Source organism: Nelumbo nucifera, chromosome 3, assembly GCF_055504915.1.
Source record: "Nelumbo nucifera cultivar China Antique chromosome 3, China Antique-T2T, whole genome shotgun sequence".
In the NCBI taxonomy this organism is placed as follows: Eukaryota; Viridiplantae; Streptophyta; class Magnoliopsida; order Proteales; family Nelumbonaceae; genus Nelumbo; species Nelumbo nucifera.
In genome coordinates this window covers 102521017-102540055 of record NC_142651.1, presented here as the reverse complement: position 1 = coordinate 102540055, position 19039 = coordinate 102521017, and the positions used below count along the sequence as shown (strand labels likewise).

At 35.0% G+C, this 19039-nt stretch overlaps 2 protein-coding genes across 2 annotated transcripts; one reads left to right on the top strand and one right to left on the bottom strand.

The window, feature by feature from the left end:
- Nucleotides 1–2509: 2509 nt before the first annotated feature.
- On the top strand, nt 2510–8629 carry LOC104599063 (WD repeat-containing protein GTS1-like). Its single transcript, XM_088902264.1, has 5 exons — nt 2510–2696; nt 3271–3478; nt 5003–5098; nt 6188–6271; nt 7919–8629. The coding sequence occupies exons 1-5, from the start codon at nt 2575–2577 to the stop codon at nt 8156–8158; spliced, it is 750 nt and encodes a 249-aa protein (XP_088758390.1). The 5' UTR covers nt 2510–2574; the 3' UTR covers nt 8159–8629.
- A 638-nt stretch (nt 8630–9267) lies between these two features.
- LOC104598968 (putative U6 snRNA-associated Sm-like protein LSm4) lies at nt 9268–18012 on the bottom strand. The gene is made up of 8 exons (XM_010261295.3): nt 17855–18012; nt 17538–17584; nt 17395–17436; nt 17110–17208; nt 16941–17018; nt 10650–10689; nt 9916–10080; nt 9268–9621 (listed from the first exon to the last, which is right to left on the bottom strand). Exons 2-8 carry the CDS (start codon nt 17538–17540, stop codon nt 9599–9601), a joined length of 450 nt encoding a protein of 149 aa, XP_010259597.1. The 5' UTR covers nt 17541–17584; nt 17855–18012; the 3' UTR covers nt 9268–9598.
- Between the last annotated feature and the right edge of the window lie 1027 nt (nt 18013–19039).

The window sequence follows — 19039 nt, the reverse complement described above, 5'->3', positions numbered from 1 at the left end:
GAAGGGGAGGGAAAGAAGGGGAAAAATAAAAAGAGACCAGGGTTTTAGGCATTACATTTTGGGTTGAACGGACCGCGACCTGCGAATGGTTTAAGCGGTTTACCGGTTTAACCGCTTGGGTCAATAATTTTTTACCAAAGTCAATGGTTTTCTCTCAAATACCGGGTTTAGGATGAAACGGGCTCACTTTTTTGATCAGGTGACGGTTTAAATAGTTCAACCGAGTAGGTCAGCAACGGGTTGAAAACCTTGGTATAAAATGTTAAATCATATATATTTATGTTTGAGCATAGTATTATTTATTTTAATTTTATTTACGATTTGGTTTATTTTTTATATTTTAAAAACTATGCAAAATCAGAAAAATACTGTATAAGAAATCCTCTATCAAACCAAACCGTTTTAAGGCTAGATAAGACCAAACAGCCAATTTTGATGCGATTTAGTGGCTAGATATTCTATTCTATCCAAACTCCTCTTTCTAATTTTTTGTTTTTTTTTTTTTTTAACTCTGCATAATTGCCCATTAAACCAACAAAGACACAACATAGGCAATAATCCCCTTATCTTATTCCTAAAATCTCTCTCTCTCTCTCTATCTCTCTCTCTCACACACACACACATTCCCCAATCAACTAAATCATCTCCTCTCTTAAAAGTTCTCCTAAATTATCTCTCCCACCTAAAACTTCCTCCTAAAACATCTCCTAACCTATCTCACTTTAAACAACCTAATTGGAAGATCTCTTTCCCAACCCCCTATCTCTCTTTCTCTATCTAAAATACTAATAAGATGTGAAAAAAAAAACTAAAATTGAGGGAGAGTAAGGGAGAAGAATGAGAAAGATCGAGGGAAAACAATAGAGAGAGAGGTTTTGATTTAACTATATCGAAGCAGAGAGAGTGGGAGATCGAGAGATGACCATGAGAGTGAGAGAGAAGGGAAGGAAATCGAGAGACAGAGGGAGTGGGAGAGAAACTGAAAACCTATTTTCAATATAGGTTTTCTGTTGTGTCAAACATAGAATAAGAGTCCCATGGTGGTAACAACCACATAAGCCTCTGATGACATAGTGGGGGTTTTTATAATTTGAAATGTAAAGCTAGTTTTCAGAGTTTGGTTGGTTTATGGACCAACTTGCAACATAATTTTAAATGTACAACCAACTTTGACTATAATTTTTCCTTTAAATTATATATTTCATTTACATTATATAAAATATTTTTTACTTATCACATTTAATTTTTGTTTGTTTATGGTATCATTTTACTCAAACCACTAACCCACCATCTAAAAATAAAAATTGTTTGATTTCTAGGTTGATATTAAATTTTGTATTACATTTCCATCATTAATAAAATTATTTCTTATGTATAAAACTTATTTTTGTTCAATATAATGAATGTACAGTATTAGAAATGTACCCAATATTTTATTTTTTATAAATATATAACATTAGTTATGTATCCAAAGTTTTCTCTTATTTTTTTGTTTTTGTGATTCTTTGTATTTTCTATTATTAAAAATTTTATTATTTGACTATGACATCATTTAATTTATAGGTAGATTTTGAAATTGGCTTTCCATTTTCATCATTAATAAAAATACTTCTTGCATTTCATAGTTATTTATTTTAATTTTTTATTATTTAATTATGACATTATTTATTAATCCATTTGACCCCAAATGGTCAAATTGCTTGCCCACTACCGAGAGGGAAGAAAATGATTTTGTTTTCAAATTACTTTTCAGAATATTTATTTTTATACTATTAAAGTTAATATTGTGGATTTAATTACAAAAATTTAATGATGAGAAAAATATATTTTAAATATAGGATTTAATGAAGAGAATAGAAAAATATTTTTATTTTCAGTTGGTTTTAAATTTTACATTCCATTTTCATCATTAATAAAAACATTTCTTATTTAACACACTTATTGTTGTTTAATATATATGTTAAAAATGTTCCCATTTTTTTTAATTTTTAATTTTATCTATTTTTTAATTTTATTATTTAATCGTGGTAATATGAATTAACCCATTTGACCCAAAATGATTTAATTTGTTACAACCACTTAGATGAAAACACTATTTTTGCTAGGTAGATTTTAGAAGTATAAGATTTTATGTTAATTGAATTATTAATTTATTAAATATGGATTTAATTAATAGAAATTAATGATGATAAGAAATAAAAATGAATTAAATATATGATTCAATGAACATGAATGCATGTTAATAACTTAAATGTTGGATTTAATGAGAGATAATTGAATGCATTGAATATCTTTAAATTAACTCTTTTCAACTCATTTAATATTAAGAACCAATTGCCCTATTTGCCCTTATTTTTTTATCATTAAATTTAAATATAGAAGATAAATATTATCCTTAGAAAATTCTAGAAATATTCTTGAATCCATTAGTAATTTTTAAAGTAGCATAGATGGGTAATAAGATTTTTTTTTTTGTAATTGATTTTTTTTTTAATTTTAATTTATATTTATTTTCTTGTACACTGGTTCGTAGTTGCTCAGTGGCGCATTCTGAGCCTTTGTCTGAGAGACGAGATGGAAATGGATATCGAAGAGCCTCCTGCTCCTAATAATTCGAACTCATTTAAGCGTCTGAGCATGAAAAACTCGATTCAGACAAGCTTCGGCGACGATTACGTATTTCAAATCGTTTCGAGGTAAATAAACTGTCTCTCTCTGGTTCTGGTTTCCCAGACAGTTCTTTTATTCATTTTCTTCTTAGTTACGGAATTGATTTTTCCCTATTTCGAGGAAGTGAGAAAGAATTTAAACTAATTTAGTAAGCAGCTCATTCTTCATTTTCTGGTAAAGGAACAAACTCATCGCATTGTTGAAAATTGGTTTACGGTCACTCTCGTTTGTGAATTCACTTGGAACGGGATAATGACGGTGAGACTGTTCATAAGCAAGACATGAGCTCCAAGTTTTTTTTTTATTCTGTTGTCATTTCACACTAATCGACTTTCGAGGGAACAAGGGTTCTTTATTTGTTTATCAAAAATAAGTAAACAATTAAAGGTTTTTGCTGTTCCTGTTTAGTTTCTTATATTTATTTTTGCCTGTTTAGTTTGTCTTCCATCTGTTCTCTGTTTGGATCCTTCAAGAATGTTCATTTCTTTGTTCCAATGTTTTTACCAATTGCTTGAATTGCATATCTCGCATTATAGTAATTTTATTGATTACTGGATTACATAAGCCCTGTTCTTTTGATTTCATCACTCTGAATGCAAGCCAGGGGAATTCATCTTTGGCGGTGTCTTTATCAACAAACACTGTTAAACTTTACTCCCCGGGGACAGGCCAGTATCTTGGAGAGTGTAAGGGACATTCTAATACCATCCACCAGATCTCATTTTCAGGCCCATCAACTCCGCATCTTTTCCATTCTTGCTCATCTGATAGAACTATTAGGTCTTGGGACACAAGGACCTTCAAGCAGGTCTGATGCTTTTGCTGTTGAACTTTCCATGCATTCAACTTGGTCCTAGGCAATAGGCACATAGAACACACACGGATACCTTTCCCAGACAACCCGTGACTTGCGAGATGAGGTATTGCACTTGGCTAAACTTTGTTCAATTAGCATGCTTTCTCAGTGAACAATGAAACAAATTAAAATAAAATAATGATAACTGTTAAAATATGAAAAATATGTCAACCCAACATAGTAACATTTCGTTTTGGTGTTCTATTGGCACAATGAAGGTGGTATATGTCAACCCAACTCCACATCAAGTTAATGAACAAAAATAAGGGTAAATTGCTGAAACCTTCCCTGAAGTTTCTGACCGTTGCTGAAACCTCCCCTGAAGTTTAGTAATTGCAATCACCTCCCCTGAACTTTTTGATACAGTTGCAAGTAGACCCCCTCTGGTAGAATCTTCTAAAAAAGGCATAAAAATGTCCAAAATATCCATGCATTTACTATTGAGGCAGATTTCTACAAGAAAAACAACACATACTTTATGAACTGCAAAAACAAAGAGAATTTAAAGTTGTAGCTTTACATTTGAGTGCTTGATATGAATGGCAAATTTGGAAAATAAGTCGATTTCAGAAAAGAGAAAGGGTTTGGGGTAGTAATTCATATGAATAGAAAATTTGGAAAATAAACATTTTTGTTAAAAATAATTGCATGTGTATTTTGGACATTTTCATGCCTCTTTTTAGAAGATTCTACCAGAGGGGGTCTACTTGCAGCTATGCCAGAAAGTTCAGGGGAGGTGATTGCAATTACCAAACTTCAGGGGGGTTTCAGCAATTTTCCCTAAAAATAAATTATGAATAATATTTTGCAGCTTTTAGAGGCATTTTGTTTTTTAAATTGGCTCAATGTTAACCTTGTGCAGTTCCATCTCCAAATTGAGGCATGACTAGAGAAATGAAAATAGAAATAAGAGGAAGGAAATTTAAAAGCATATTATATTTTAAACTAGGAATATAACTTAGATGTATTGTATAAAGTATTTGTACGTGGAGGAAAAAAGCTACCTAATCGATAGGTTAGTGACGCTCCAGTGATAATTTTCAAGGAGAAAAGTGTAGCATCAATAATTTAATATCTAACACACAGTTATGTCATATATAGTATAACATGTCTTTTACCTTTGGAGATGATTGCCGACTACAAGATATTGAATTGGGTCATCCATTTGGCTTTCAATATATAATTAGTTTGCAGTCTAAAAAATCATTTTGGAATGTGAGATTAGTTTTGCTGGTTTTGGTTATTAGACCTTGGTGGTCAAGAAAGAATTTTACAATTTATAAGGACTTGATATAGTGCATTGTCAAAATTAAGATCAGTAGGCATTCTAAAATTTTGATTACAACAACAAGATTGCATATACACCATAGGCTGGTCCGTGTTCTTACTTGAATGTGCAGTTTTAATCTCAAATATGTTGATTTTCTATAAAGATCTTCATTCATCCTTTTAATGGTTTAAATATATGCATGTTAGGTATGCTCATTAAGGGCTGGTTCATCCCAAGAAATATTCAGCTTTTCTTTTGGTGGGTCCAACGATAACCTTCTTGCTTGTGGGTGTCAATCTCAGGTACGGTATTTTTGTTATTCTTTTGATGATTACCAATGTTATTTCTTTATTCACATGTGGAATGAATCTATATATTCACAACAATGGTAACTTCTGGATAACAACAATTAACTTTCTTATTTCATACATTCTCCTTTGATGATTTTTGGAGAAACTGGATAGCTGTGGCTAACAGCCATACAAGGAAGGACAGGAAATCTGTAGTGTGGATGCCTCCACCTGAAGGATGGGTAAAGCTGAATTTTGATGGAAGCAGCCAAGGAAACCTAGGCCCATCAGGGATAGGAGCGGTGCTGAGAGGTAATGGAAGCAAAAATATTAGCATTGTTTTCAGGCCCCCTGGGAATAGGAGACTCCAATAGAGCTGAGATGTTAGTGGTGGTACAAGGTATTCAGATTGCAGAACAATTAGGAGTTCAGCACTTGGTAGTTGAAGGGGACTCTGAGTGTGGGGAGATATCAAAGAATGGTGGGCTGACTATTATATTTGTGTATGACACGACCAAATATTTTTTATGCTGTCAGTGTTGTGAGTCAGTACATGCATGCACCTCGGGTTCAACACTAGGAAGCTATTGAGAGAATACTTGCATATCTGAAAAAGCACCCTGGTAGAGGCATTCTTTTCTCAAATCATGAGAATCTGAAGCTAAAATCCTATATAGATGCAGACTGGACAGGATGCTTAGATGATAGGAGGTCTACATTAGGAGTGTGTAGAATACTTTTCTCAGTGATTCACCTCCTTATGTTTTACCTCAGCTCTCTACACATGCATTAGAAGCTTACCTGGTGATGCTAACAATTGAAAACTTTTGTTTAATTAAGAAATGCATGGATGAAGGACTCCATTTCACAATGCCACAATGGCAGCTCCTTTTGGATTTGCAGTTGCCTCATGAATAGGTGGAGCACAGGAAATGCCCTTTTGGCCACTACCTAGGGTGCCACAGATTATTCCTGGATGTATCTCTAGGCTGGATGACCCAACCAGAAAATCCCATGCCAATATATATTGTCTACTATTTTTATATTTGATTCTATTGGAATGTTTATTTTGTCTTCTAGGCTAATTATTTTCCCCTGCAGTGTATGGGACTGGAGAAATGGAAAAATGAAGCCAACTTTGAGGATGCTCGTTCATCTGCCTCAAAAAGCTGGATCCTAAATCATGTGAGCCAGTCTTGTTTCCTGAAATAGAATGTTTGATCCTTTAATTCACTAGATTGCTAGAAGCATATGGTCATACAACTTATGTTACTTTTTCACAAAATTATTTTTTTGTACATTCATCATCATCTAAGCCCTGTCCCAATTAATGGGGTTGGCTATACGAGTCCTGTTTCTCCATATTCTGCTCCGTGCCATATACATCATTAATTTATGGGTTATTAAATCATTTCTTACTAGTAATTTTTCTAGCTCCTTAAACTTGCAATAGATCACTTTTAACAGGTGCTAGGGATGGTCTTCTATGCACGTCACCAAACCAACTCAGTCTACTTTCTCTCATTTTATCATCTATTTAAGCTACTCCTAGGTTCCTTGTATGACTTCATTTCTGACCTTGTCCTTTCTAGCTTTACCACTCATCCATCAAAGCATTCACATTTCTGCCACACCCATTTTTTGGTATGATGCTTCTTAACTTCCCAACACTCCACACCATACAACATAGCTGCTACGTTCATTTATCATCTATTGTTCTATACATCACAATTGAAAATTTTGAGCTTGTCTTGCATTGCCAGTCCCAAGCCCAGATAGAGGGTTGTATCAGGTTGCCGGCATTAAAATCTTTGCAAAACATTTATGAACATGGATCCTGAAGTGTCTTTCTATGCTCATGTTAGGGTGTGAGTAGAACTAAACAGCAAAATGGGTTTCATGTAGCCGAACCCCCCATATAGTTGGAACAGGACTTAGATGATGCTGACATTATGATTGAAAAATTTTAGGGAAATTTATGGTTTTCTCCCCCTCGTAAAATTTTATTGGTTTTCTGAATGTATTGTCCCAAACTCCCACTTATGCTACAGTACCCCTTTAAATTGTGATAGATTCTCCCACCTGTCACTATTCTCAACTATACAAACTCATAAAAATTTCTGAGGTGGAGGGATCAATAAAAAATCCAAAATTTTAAGCATAAAAATTGTCAATTGGCTGGTCTTCTATAGGAGCCCCTTTTAACACTCACCTTGTGTGAGCTATTTCTTTGTGGAACCTGAGGAGCCCCTTTTAGCATGGTATCAGTTTTTCTTTCTAAAACTTCTACCTATGCAATTAAAATTTGGAGAGTGATTTTTTCAGACTCCATTTTTGATAAATTAGACAAATTGGGATGGGCCCAGTCACACATTTCTGCTATTGGGGCTTGTATGCTCCAACTTCTCTGAATGCAACTAGATGTTCCCCCACCTCCAAAAAGAAACATTTAAAGAACAAGGAAAAAATACTGGCACAAGAAATTTCTGCTCTAACTTTTACATGAATTGAACCAAATAATCCATCCTGTTATCCTAGTTTGAATCATAAAAATTTGGGGGCTTACTGAAGTAATTGTAATTTATAAAACTTCAACTATGCCGTTTCACATTTTGGATTTGTACCAGTCTTGTCTTGAGAAAGACAATTTTACATCAAAAAAGCTTTTTTATTGATGATATAGGCTTCAAATCTAAGCTTGCATTATCCTTATAGCACAAGATACAATATGCTAGGCCCTGATCCATCTTGAGGGAGTGTCTGTAGAGTATAATGTACTCAGATGAATTAGACAACATTTTGTCCTTATTATAGCATTTTGTCTGTCTTCAGGTTGATTACTTTGTTGATTGCCAATATTCAGAGGCCAATGATCGTTTGTGGGTGATTGGTGGGACAAATACTGGCACGTTGGGATACTTTCCTATAAATTACAAGGGAATGGGAGAAATAGGCCCTCCAGAAGCTACACTCGAGGGCGGACACACGGGTTGTGAGGACTGTGCTATCTTTGTCAAGCCTGCATGGTGGGCCAGCTCGTACACAAGGCATTTTTGGATGGACGGGGGGTGAGGATGGTCGCTTGTGTTGCTGGGTGTCAGATGAATCCTCCGAAATAAAACGTTCTTGGATCTCAAGTTCACTTGCTATGAAGTCAACAAAAATTCACAAAAAGAGACACCATCCTTACTAGTAAATTCTCCTCGCACTTGGATTAAATTGTCATGTTTCCTGGTAGCTCTGGGGGCCTATTGATTTACTAGAATTACAAAGTAAACAAGTCCACATCATTCTGAGCGGCTACATGTTTATAAATGCATCAGAATCAGTGAGTGTTAGAACGGAAAGTAGCTGAAATCAGGGATATATCAAAGTTTAGAATACCCAGTTGACGATGAACAGTTTCTGGTTTCTCGCAAGTCTGTAGCTCTACAGATATAAGATTAAGTTTTCTCGAAAACGGCAGATGGGACAGATTTTAAGGGTGATACCTGATACGCCGATCCCTTCAATCCTAGCTAAGTTAATTCGACCCTTTTTCTCGTTAAATATTAAAATAGGTGCTTGTGCTTTTGTAGTCACCAAATTTTCTTGGGGCCCAAAAGTTTCGTTTTGTTCCAAGCAAACTAGGCCCCACAGGCATTGGATCAGTTCCAAGGCATCGTGTGTTCAAACACGGATTCAGGATAACCCCAATGCTCGGCATTCCACTATCGAGGATATTAACAAGAAACATTTAGAGGAGTTTCACTTGTGCAGGATTTTGTTTTTCAAAACGAAAAAAAAAAAACTGCCAAACCAGCAAAAGTCACCTTATTAGTCCTACACTCCTGTCGAATGTATGCCTAGAAATTGAAGGATTAGAAATCCGAAAGATGAGCTGAAAAAACGCATTTTGTTTCCCGTCTTTTAACGCTCTAAATGGATGGAAATTTCTATGGGAAAAAAAAGGAATGGATGAATTAGATATTACTCGTATCCAAATTTGATTCACGAGTTATTCAAATTAGAAACAAACCATATCAATTGGATGTAGACCGAGCTCAGATTAGAATACTGTTAATAAATTAATGGACCCTTGGGAGAAACCAACTCCAACCACTAATATTTAATGGAGAATAAGACTTTGTTCAGAAGATCGAACTCGGATGGGTCAAGTAAAGTTTCAGACTAGTGCTCTGTAGCAGCAAGAATGGATCTTGTCATTGTCAGAATCTTTGCTGGTTATAAATAAAAAAACCAGACGGGTACAATGTGTCCTTTAAGTTATTCCATATAATACGATCTTAAACACAAACAGCTAAGAAGACAAAGCAAACAAGGAAACATGCTTTTTCTTCCTCCTATACTACATCCGGTGCTCTAAAGCAATCCTTCTCTCCAACCATTAATGTAGTACATGATTTTGTTAAAGATCCACCACTATTCTTTTCACCTTGGAGTTGGAACATAAGGAACAAAATGCCTTTAAAAGCGACAATTCTTCTCCTTTCAGTGCATAATTCAGTCCCACTAGCCACGGCCACGCCCCCCACCTGATATAGGAAAAGAATCTATAAGATACTTGTGAAAAAGAAAACGGCCTTGCGAGAGTAACTTCAGCCAACGAGCTTGCAGCTCTTTAAGGGAAATTCTTAATAGAGGATTGCCTTCCATAGCAAATTAATTCTTTGGTTTCTTTCTTCACTGAGGATAGGATTTGCGTTTTAGTTACATTAAGGGAACTTACTGAATTATGTGAGCTCATGCATATGGTTTCTGTCAGAAAAGGGATCCATAATTCTCATTTTTCACGTTTAACAATATAATGAGAAACAGGAATATCATACCTCTGTTAGCACCACCCTTGCCACCAGCTCCACCCTTACCACGTCCACCCATGCCTTTAGCACCTCCATCATCTTGTCCACGCCCAATGCCTTTTGCTGACCTCCCACTGGCACCCTCCTCTCTCCCTCTTCCTCTCCCACGGCCCACTCCAGGGGGCTTCCTATCTGAAAAATCAATTGCCAATAAACTCAAATTAAAATTCTCACACGAAACATGTAAAAACCAGAAGGTTCTACTTACGGACTTTCCAATGCATGGGATGCTTCGATGAGTGGACTTGAAAAATATATGTACCAAACAAATAAAGCAAAAAACAGAAGATCAATAGCAATTACGCTTAAGGCTCAGCCTGGAGAGCGTACAAATACAAATATGTATAGTGCAAATACAAGGTTTAGAAATACAACTTAAAGTTTTGCACTGTATATTTGTATTTGTACTCTACCCAAACTAAGCCTTCGAGATTAATGCATCCAGGTGAAGGGAAGAGCACCCTTTTGATAATGGGGAGGACAGACACAAGTACATACCATGATACCAATCTAGGAAAGGATCAAATAACTCCAGCTGACTAAATAATAGTTAAAAAACGGAACCCCCCCCCCCAATAAAAAAGGAAGATTATATGCTTCAAAGAAAGGATTCAAAAAACTAGAATATGACCTACATTATAATCAATTAATAAATTACCAGCCCATTCAACAAATATAACCAAAAAGAGGCAAATATATACCTGAACGGCTCTTGGTTTCTTCCTGGACTTTGTCAATCACCTAGAAAGCAAATCCAACATGACCATAATCAGTTTAAATAGAAACCGTGAAGCTACAACATAACAAGGCATTTGTCATGACCCCTTGAGCCATCGGACAGAATAACATATTTGTATAGTCAATCACATGTAAATGGTGATCATACTATAAACTAGATGTAAATTTTATTAATATTGTTGCAGCACAACTTCCAATAACACCAAAATCATTGATGTGCTAAGAAAAATGTCTAGACACTTAATTGGACTGTCAAGGGCCAGCACACCAATCATGTTAAATGTGTTCTGATGTGATGTCCTATCAAGCCTAAAATAAATAAAGCATACTTACAGGTCAGAAAGCTAATATAGAAAGAAGACTAGCAAAGCAAGAGTTCAGTAAACAATAATACTAAATACCACAAAAATACCTGTCAAATGTTTTACAACTCCATCATTGATGGAATACCTCAGCCATCTTTTAGTCAAAGCTGACAATCAAGTGAATCAAGTACTCACAAACATAAAAGAATTGAATAATAATGTTCAGACTAATAAGAGGCCAGGCCCTTTGTATAAAAAATTAACAGACGCAATTGCACCCAAATATTAGAAAAAAGTGGACCAACCTAGCACCCTCCCCCAACCCACTTTACAAAAGAACCTATACACAAAGAAGACCCCTAAATCTCTAATCCACCTAAAAGGAAAAAAAGAAAAAAACATTCCAACATAAAAGAGGTAAAGACCACCAAGAAAACCATCCGACAATGCAACACAAAGCCAGGAAAAAACAAATAAACAAGAAACCACCCCACACCAAACCACATCAAGAAACAGCAAAGTCATACAGGCTTTGCCCTATTCTTTCACAATACCTCCTTGTGTATATTTTTAATGACTTTAGAAGAATTACTTGGTAGTATTTATTAATGTTAGTTATAATGTTCTTTCTCTAAAGATGTTTTATGTTATTTCATGTTGCTTGTGATATGGAATTATGAAAAGTGTACAGTGGGCCTATCTTGTTCAAGGGTTTTACCTTGTTGCCTAAGTAGTTATGCTTCAAATGGAAAGGATGCAACGCATGGTGGATATGTAGCAAAGCTGAACAAACCATATACAATGTTAATACAAAGCTTCTTCCTCCCCAAACACTAGATGGACAATCTAAATCTTCCATATCAAGCACCCCCATGTAACAGAAAATTCATTGCTACAGTTTCCAGTGGTTGACATAAAGTAGGAAACATATGTCAACCACTTCAATGTTTTAAATGAGGCATGATGTAAGTTGTTCCACTACCTGGAGGCATGAAGTGTGCTTCAGAACACAAGAGGTGTAAGCCTACTGAGCACAAGGAGCCGTAAGCCTCTTCAAGAGGAGTATGGGAAGGAAGAGGGAGGAGTAAAGAGCTTTCATTTTTCTTATTTTTAATGGAAGAAGAAAATCAACAAGAAGAATTTTGAGTTCTTCCATGCTTTAGTTCAGGTTTTGCATGTTTTGAAAATCGTAATCGTATCGTAAATCGTAGAGAGTTTAATTGAATTGAATTGAATCGTGAATAAGATTGTTTCTAATTTTTATGAACCTGTCAGAAAAATTATATATAGATATATTAAAAGGCTAAATGTATATAGGAAAGTGACTTTACCGCATTTTTTTATCTATATCTACATATATCTACTTAAAACAATAGAACTTACCACTTATACAATAGAATCCTAAGATGATATAATCAAGTTTGACTTGAAAATCAAACAAATCTACATATAGCGCCCCTTTAATCTACATATGATAGAAAATAAACTCAATTTTCTAGTCTTGACTAATGTAAATAAATCATTTTCTAGTAAGGGCTTTAAAAAAAAGTGTCCCATGGCAAAACTAAACATAAACAAAAAAAAAAAAACAAAGTAGAAAACTAATTCTTCATTGAATTTATTTGAATCGTAGTGAATTGTAAAAATCGTAAGATTTATGAATCAAATCGTAGGATTCAAACAAAAATCGTAGAAAAGGATTCAGACATAAGATTCGAATCGAAACCCTTGGGATTCATGATTCAAATCGTGAATCGTATCGTAAATTGTAAGATTTTGACAACATTACTTTTGCAGTCTTCAAGGGTTCAAGACAGTGTACATCTTCATTGAACCCTAACAAATAAGAAAAATAATAAAAAGAAACAAGTATTTAACTCAAATTAAATAACTTAGTGTAATAATGTTTGTTTCATTATTATAATCTCAGAACGTTAAGAATATAAAAGTATCCAAGAGCATTGTGTAAAAAATATCTTTGCGGTTAAGTGAGGCGACCCTCCATGAACGCTTTATCACCTAGGCATCACTCTCCATGTTTAACTACTTCGGTATTACCAGATTGCATAGTTAGGTAGTATATCCTACAGGTAGTCTCTATTTTATATGATAGCGGGTTGTTCTTGTGTCATTTGGTGTAGCAGTAGCAAGCATGGCATGCCTTCACTGGGTTATTTGGTTCTTTGTTTGATTGATAGGAGAATGTTTGTATTTTATTGGATGGTCACAAGAAACTTTTTTTTATGATTATGGTCACAAGAAACTGTTGTGACTATGTGAAGTCATGAAAATCAAATTACCCCGTGTTGCTGATCCAAAAAAACAAAAACAAAACAAATCACCAGTCATGCACTCGCTAGGTGATTTGGTTTATCCTTTGACTTGTAGCATGTATAGGTTTTTTAGAGGCCACAAGAAAATGTTAAGATTGTGTGAACTCATTGCTCCACATGTTAAGTTACCTTCATATTTTTTGATATTCCTAGTAAGGTGGTAGATCCTAGAAGTAGTTTCCATTTTATCATATGATAGCAGGTAGTTCATGTATCACTTGGAGCAGCAATAACAAGCATGCACTCACTGGGTATTGGGTAATTTTGCCTTTCATTTGATTAAAAGAATGTCTATGTTTCATTCGAGGGTTGTAAAAATGTGTGTTGACCATGTGGATTAGTCAAAACCAAATCACCTAGGCATGCACTTGCAAGGTTATTTGGATTTAAGTTTGATTATTAGCATGTTTATGACTTAATGGAGAGGGTCACAATAAAGTGTTTAGACCACATAAACTAATTGAAATCAAATCACACAGTCATCCACTGGGTGATTTGTTTTTTCTTTTGATTGATAGCATGTTAGTGTTTTATTGGAAGGCCACAAGAAAGTATTGTGACCATGTGAATACATCGCACCACATGTTAGGCTCAGGAAAAAGGGATACACTAATTGGGAGATTTGATTTATCATTGGTTATTATGAACTGATAATTTCAAATCCAAATTTATAGGATTCTGTTGAAACCCTCTCATACCATGTTCCACAGGTATGTGCCAAGGTAACCAAGACGTATCCATGAGAAAATTAAAACTAGGTTCCATATCATGAGAAAGCTAGGATGAACCACAGCTCATGATTGGCCAAATAAGACACCACCCTACAAATAAAAGAGTAGGATATTTCTGTCCAAAGAAATCCAAGAAATTATGCTTTTGAATAAAATTTAAAGGTTAAGTATGGCCCCAACAAGGATAGACATAATATGTTACAGATGCAATTATGATGCAAAGATGAGGCAGTTCAACCTACAAAGAAGAGGCATAATCCTTGTGTATTCTGAGACATAAGACTTGGGGGAAAACAAGAAATAAGCCTCATAATTTTTCAAAAAAAAAACATGTGAAAAAATTTATAAACCATTAACTTCCTAATTTTTTTAGACCCTTTAATTTCTATGGCATAAGTACATGCAAGACTTCTATAAGATCCACACTGTGCTTCGTAGATATTGTCAACATTGAAAGATCTCATATTTTGTATGTACCACTGTATTTCAAATAATAATTAAATTTTCAGAATAAAGTCAATATGAATTAATTGAAAATTTTCAATAGGATTATTGGCTGAAACCATTTCTTAAACATCTTTTGATATTTCAATCAAACAGTGTGTCAACAGACTCAACATAATAATTTTAAAGGATCAATCTAGAAAATATAGATGCTAAAAGCTAGAGAACAAACAAAAGCTAGCCTTTCTTTTATGGTAGACCTTTCGAGGAGTTCACATGATGATTTCAGACCAACACTACAGAGAAAATAAGCAACTAAATTGAAAGAAATAAAAAACAAAGATTGAAATAGGGCATCTCTGAGAAAAAAAATCAACTTAAAGATCAACAAACAAGCACAAAAGAAACTATGCCCATACAATATCCAATGATGAGTGGTGCTCTTATTTAGCAAATTAACTTAAAACCATAAAAGAAAACATTGTCGGTTCAGAAGAAGCAAACTCATGCAGCTAGTAAAACTACATCATGGTTGAACTAATATATCTGAAGTAAAAAGGAAACAACCATTTAACCCCCCTATTTTTATAATTAGTTTAAGCTCTCTAATACAGTAAACAAATAGACAGGGCTGTTCATAACAAGACCCAAACCGACCAACCCGGTCCGATCCAACCTGAGTTGGCCAGTTTTTCTTCAGCACCGGTCAGTTTCGGGTTACAAAAAAACATAAACCAATGGTTCGGTTTGGTTTCGGTTTTCATGTGTGAAAACCGAAACCGAACCGACCCGAACCAACTTAGATATATATTATATATATAATATATTTCAGATATTATTTATATATATATATATATCTGATATATTTCAGTTTTACTATATATATATATATATTTCAGATATATATTTGTGGATATATATATATATATATTTCAGCTTTATTTCAGAAATATATATTATATATAAAATTTCTGATATATAAAATATCAGTTTTAATCTATCAAATCATTTTTAATTTCCAGGCATCCAGCCTTTGCTTTCTTAGACTTGAATCCTTTACCGTTCACACCGAGAGAATCATTCACAAAACCGACCCAAACCGAGTAGGTTGGTTTTACTTAGTACTGGGTCAGTTTCGATTTCATTTCTAGGTAAACCGACCAGGTCGGTCGGTTGGAAAACGCCAGTAAACCGACCCAACCCGACCCGTGAACAGCCCTACAAATAGAACCTAAATGAAATGCTCATCAGAGAAAAGAAACTACAAAATGATTCAGAAGATAGGAGGCAGAATGAAATTTCATTATCAATTTAAACAAAAGATAAATGACAACAGCTAAGCCCAACATGCAACAGATTTCATAGCAACGGGCATCTTGTTCATTCACAAAGGGAGGGGGCCTGGTCAGCAAGCAACCAATCTCAATGCTATATCACCAGAGAGGCACGCTTCTACAAAAGGCTTTCTGATCCACAGCCGGATCTAGTGCTTGGCAAAGATCATTATGATGCCTTTGCCAAAGCAACTAGTGAAAACAAGTGCACAATGCCTTAAGGAGCATCCCAGTGTCTGATTTGGCTAAAATGCATCACCCCAGGATGGAAGAAGGAAATACTAATAAAAGAAATAGGGGGAAAGTTGATTGGTGTAGGTGACTCCTTAAAGGCAGAAGTTTTGGCTGTGGTAGGAGTAAAAAGGGCAAAAGAAATGAACATACAAAGGTTGATCATAGAAGGGGATTCCAAGGTGGTGGTAGGATAGTTGATGAAACTCTTAAAATTCTTCAAGTGAATCTGATCAAACTCCTGGTAATATATTGAATGTTGGCTATAATCCCCTTGCAGGCCCTCCATATGGTACTGGATCACCATTTGAATATATATTTCCTTTTGAAATCTGCTTATTAAAAATTAATTATTCAATCATCACATTATCACCAAAATAGTGTTATATCACTACATAAAATTTGTGAGATTAGTGGAACCTCTGTAAGTGGAATAAACTGCAAGCAATTACCAAGAAAATCTGACCTGGTTTCTTAAATGACAAACAGTAAAATATATTGGGTTATCTATATAAGGCTTTTGGTTACTCAGGAGAGTATTTGGATAGCTCAATGCTGTACAAGAACAAGCCTTCCAAAGACAGATCAATGCCTTTCATGAGTTCGGCACAAAAACAAAAATGCAACCTCTTTAAACAAACCAAGTTGGAGAAAAAAGGGTTCACACTTTGATGTGTGCAGAAACAAAAGACCTTCAAATGTACATAACAGGAATAATAATAAAAAAAATGCTTGCACTAAAAGCTTGGGGAGTTCTTTTAATGATGAACCAATATTCAAAGAAGAAAAAACCCAGAGAAGCTGAATAGAATGAATACAGGAAATAGGTATGGATAAAAATGAAAATTCTGGAAGCCATAGAATCTTATGGCATACCTCATCTGGAACTCGGAGATACTTGATTGTATTCCCACGGATGTAGCATTCTGGCATTCGCCAAAACCTGTCTCCATCCTACATGTTAGACCCAAACTACATATCAGAAAAGACAGAACTACTGATTAAAAGGCAACTCAGATTCAATTCAAAGACAATAAGAACGTACTTTCGAAGTACAGATGACTTCACGTAGATGAATGTTCATCCAAGTGTCGCAATTTACCAAATGCCCATTGTACGTCTCTCCATTCTTCAGCTCCACTAACTATGCCAACAAATAATCACCGTAAGATAACGAATTGAAAGCGTACAAATATAATCGAGAGAGAGAGAGAGAGAAAAGATGTCCTACAAGATTAGAAAAGTTTAACCAGTTTTGGTACATTCTAATGGACAATGGAACCTCAAAATCCTAACCCTAAATGCATTTCAACAGGAAGAAGATTGTTACCATAGGATGACCCTGTGCTGTTTTAAGCAGAGAAAGAGGGAGCTGCAATGATAACACCGAGTCAGCGAAAAAAGCTAAGAGAATACCTACAAAACAAGAAGCAGCAATGACTAACCTAAAAAACAGATCAACTAGTGACATACCATCTTCACAAACCCGAAAATAGAGACCTGGCTGCTATAACGAACACCTGCAACCAAATCATCGTCAGAAAAAAACGCAAACAAATGCCATCAAGCTTCAAACCTTCTCAATCTTCAGAGATCAACAACTTTATCCCAATAGTTGTAATTTAAACCCTAAAATTTTGAAGCTACAACGGAAGTAGTTCAAACGAATAATTGCAGAATAAGGAAACGAAGAAAATAAAACGCCAGAACGAGTGAAGAAGCAAGAAATGTAAATCAAGCGAGAAAAAAAATACTAGAATTTCTCTGTAAAAAAAAAATGCAACAAATACCAGTTCCGATCTCTTGGGAACGTGATCGAGAGGGATTTGATTTTCCCAAAGTCTTTGAAATTTTTTTTGTTTTTCTAACGAAGTCGAAGGGCTTTAGACTTGGGGAGCAGTATAACTGACCCAACAACGCCCGTTTTACTTCTATTATATGATAATTATTAGTTTTTATAGAAAACAATAAGGTATGTTAGGTTTTGGTTTTTTTAACTATAACAGACCCGTCTAATGCACGGGTTGATGTTAAAAAATGGGTAAAGGGTAAGATACAAAAACCTCCTGACAATCATAAAAACCTCTTTTATAGTTTTATTTTAGCAAAAACCACCCCTAAACTTTTAAAATAATGATAAAAATCCTCTTCCGTTACTAATTCAGACAAAAAAACGTTTACCAATGCATAAATTTTTCAAATACCTATTTTACCCTTTTCTAAATTAATTTGCATATGCTTTTACTAAAATGCCACAGTCGACGTTCACAATACACGGCGGAATGTATTGTGGGGCGGCTCCTTGTGGGGCGGAGATGTGATCTCTTAATTTCTGTGGCCAAATTGACTCCTAGTACCGGAATCGATCTCCTCCACCTCCCTCTTTAAGAAAATAACACAGGGGGGAGATCCCTTCTCTAGCATATTCAAAACGAGTTCACATGATATATAAAGCATCCAATGAAAGAACAATGGTGAGACTAGGTGGTGTCAAAGCTTCCATAGGAAACCGAATCAGCAACTACTCCATTACCAGCTTCAGCAACCACCCAGAAGTTCGCCATTCCATCGAGGAAGCCAAGAAAAAGAAACATAGTGAAAGAAGAAACAACCCATAGGGAAAATATGGATTGAATAGGATTACCTGATTGGGTTTTGGCATGCACTCGGTCAATGAAACAGGTGAACATCAATGGATTTCGGTATTGCTTACTTGCCTTCAAATGAAGATGGAAGCCATAGGATAATCAGATGACTGTCAGAACCAAAGATGATGCTCTGGCTTCAAACCAATAGCGTGAGTACGTTGAACTACCACTACTACTCTGTATTGAGAGCTCTATTCATTGACGTCGTCCAGACGAAGAAGACAAACAACCAATCAAGATTTCTCATCGGGGAATGATGGAAAGAATGAGGAAGAAAGAAAGAGTGAAAAACAAAACAAAACAAATAAAGTGACTAGAGGAAAGAGA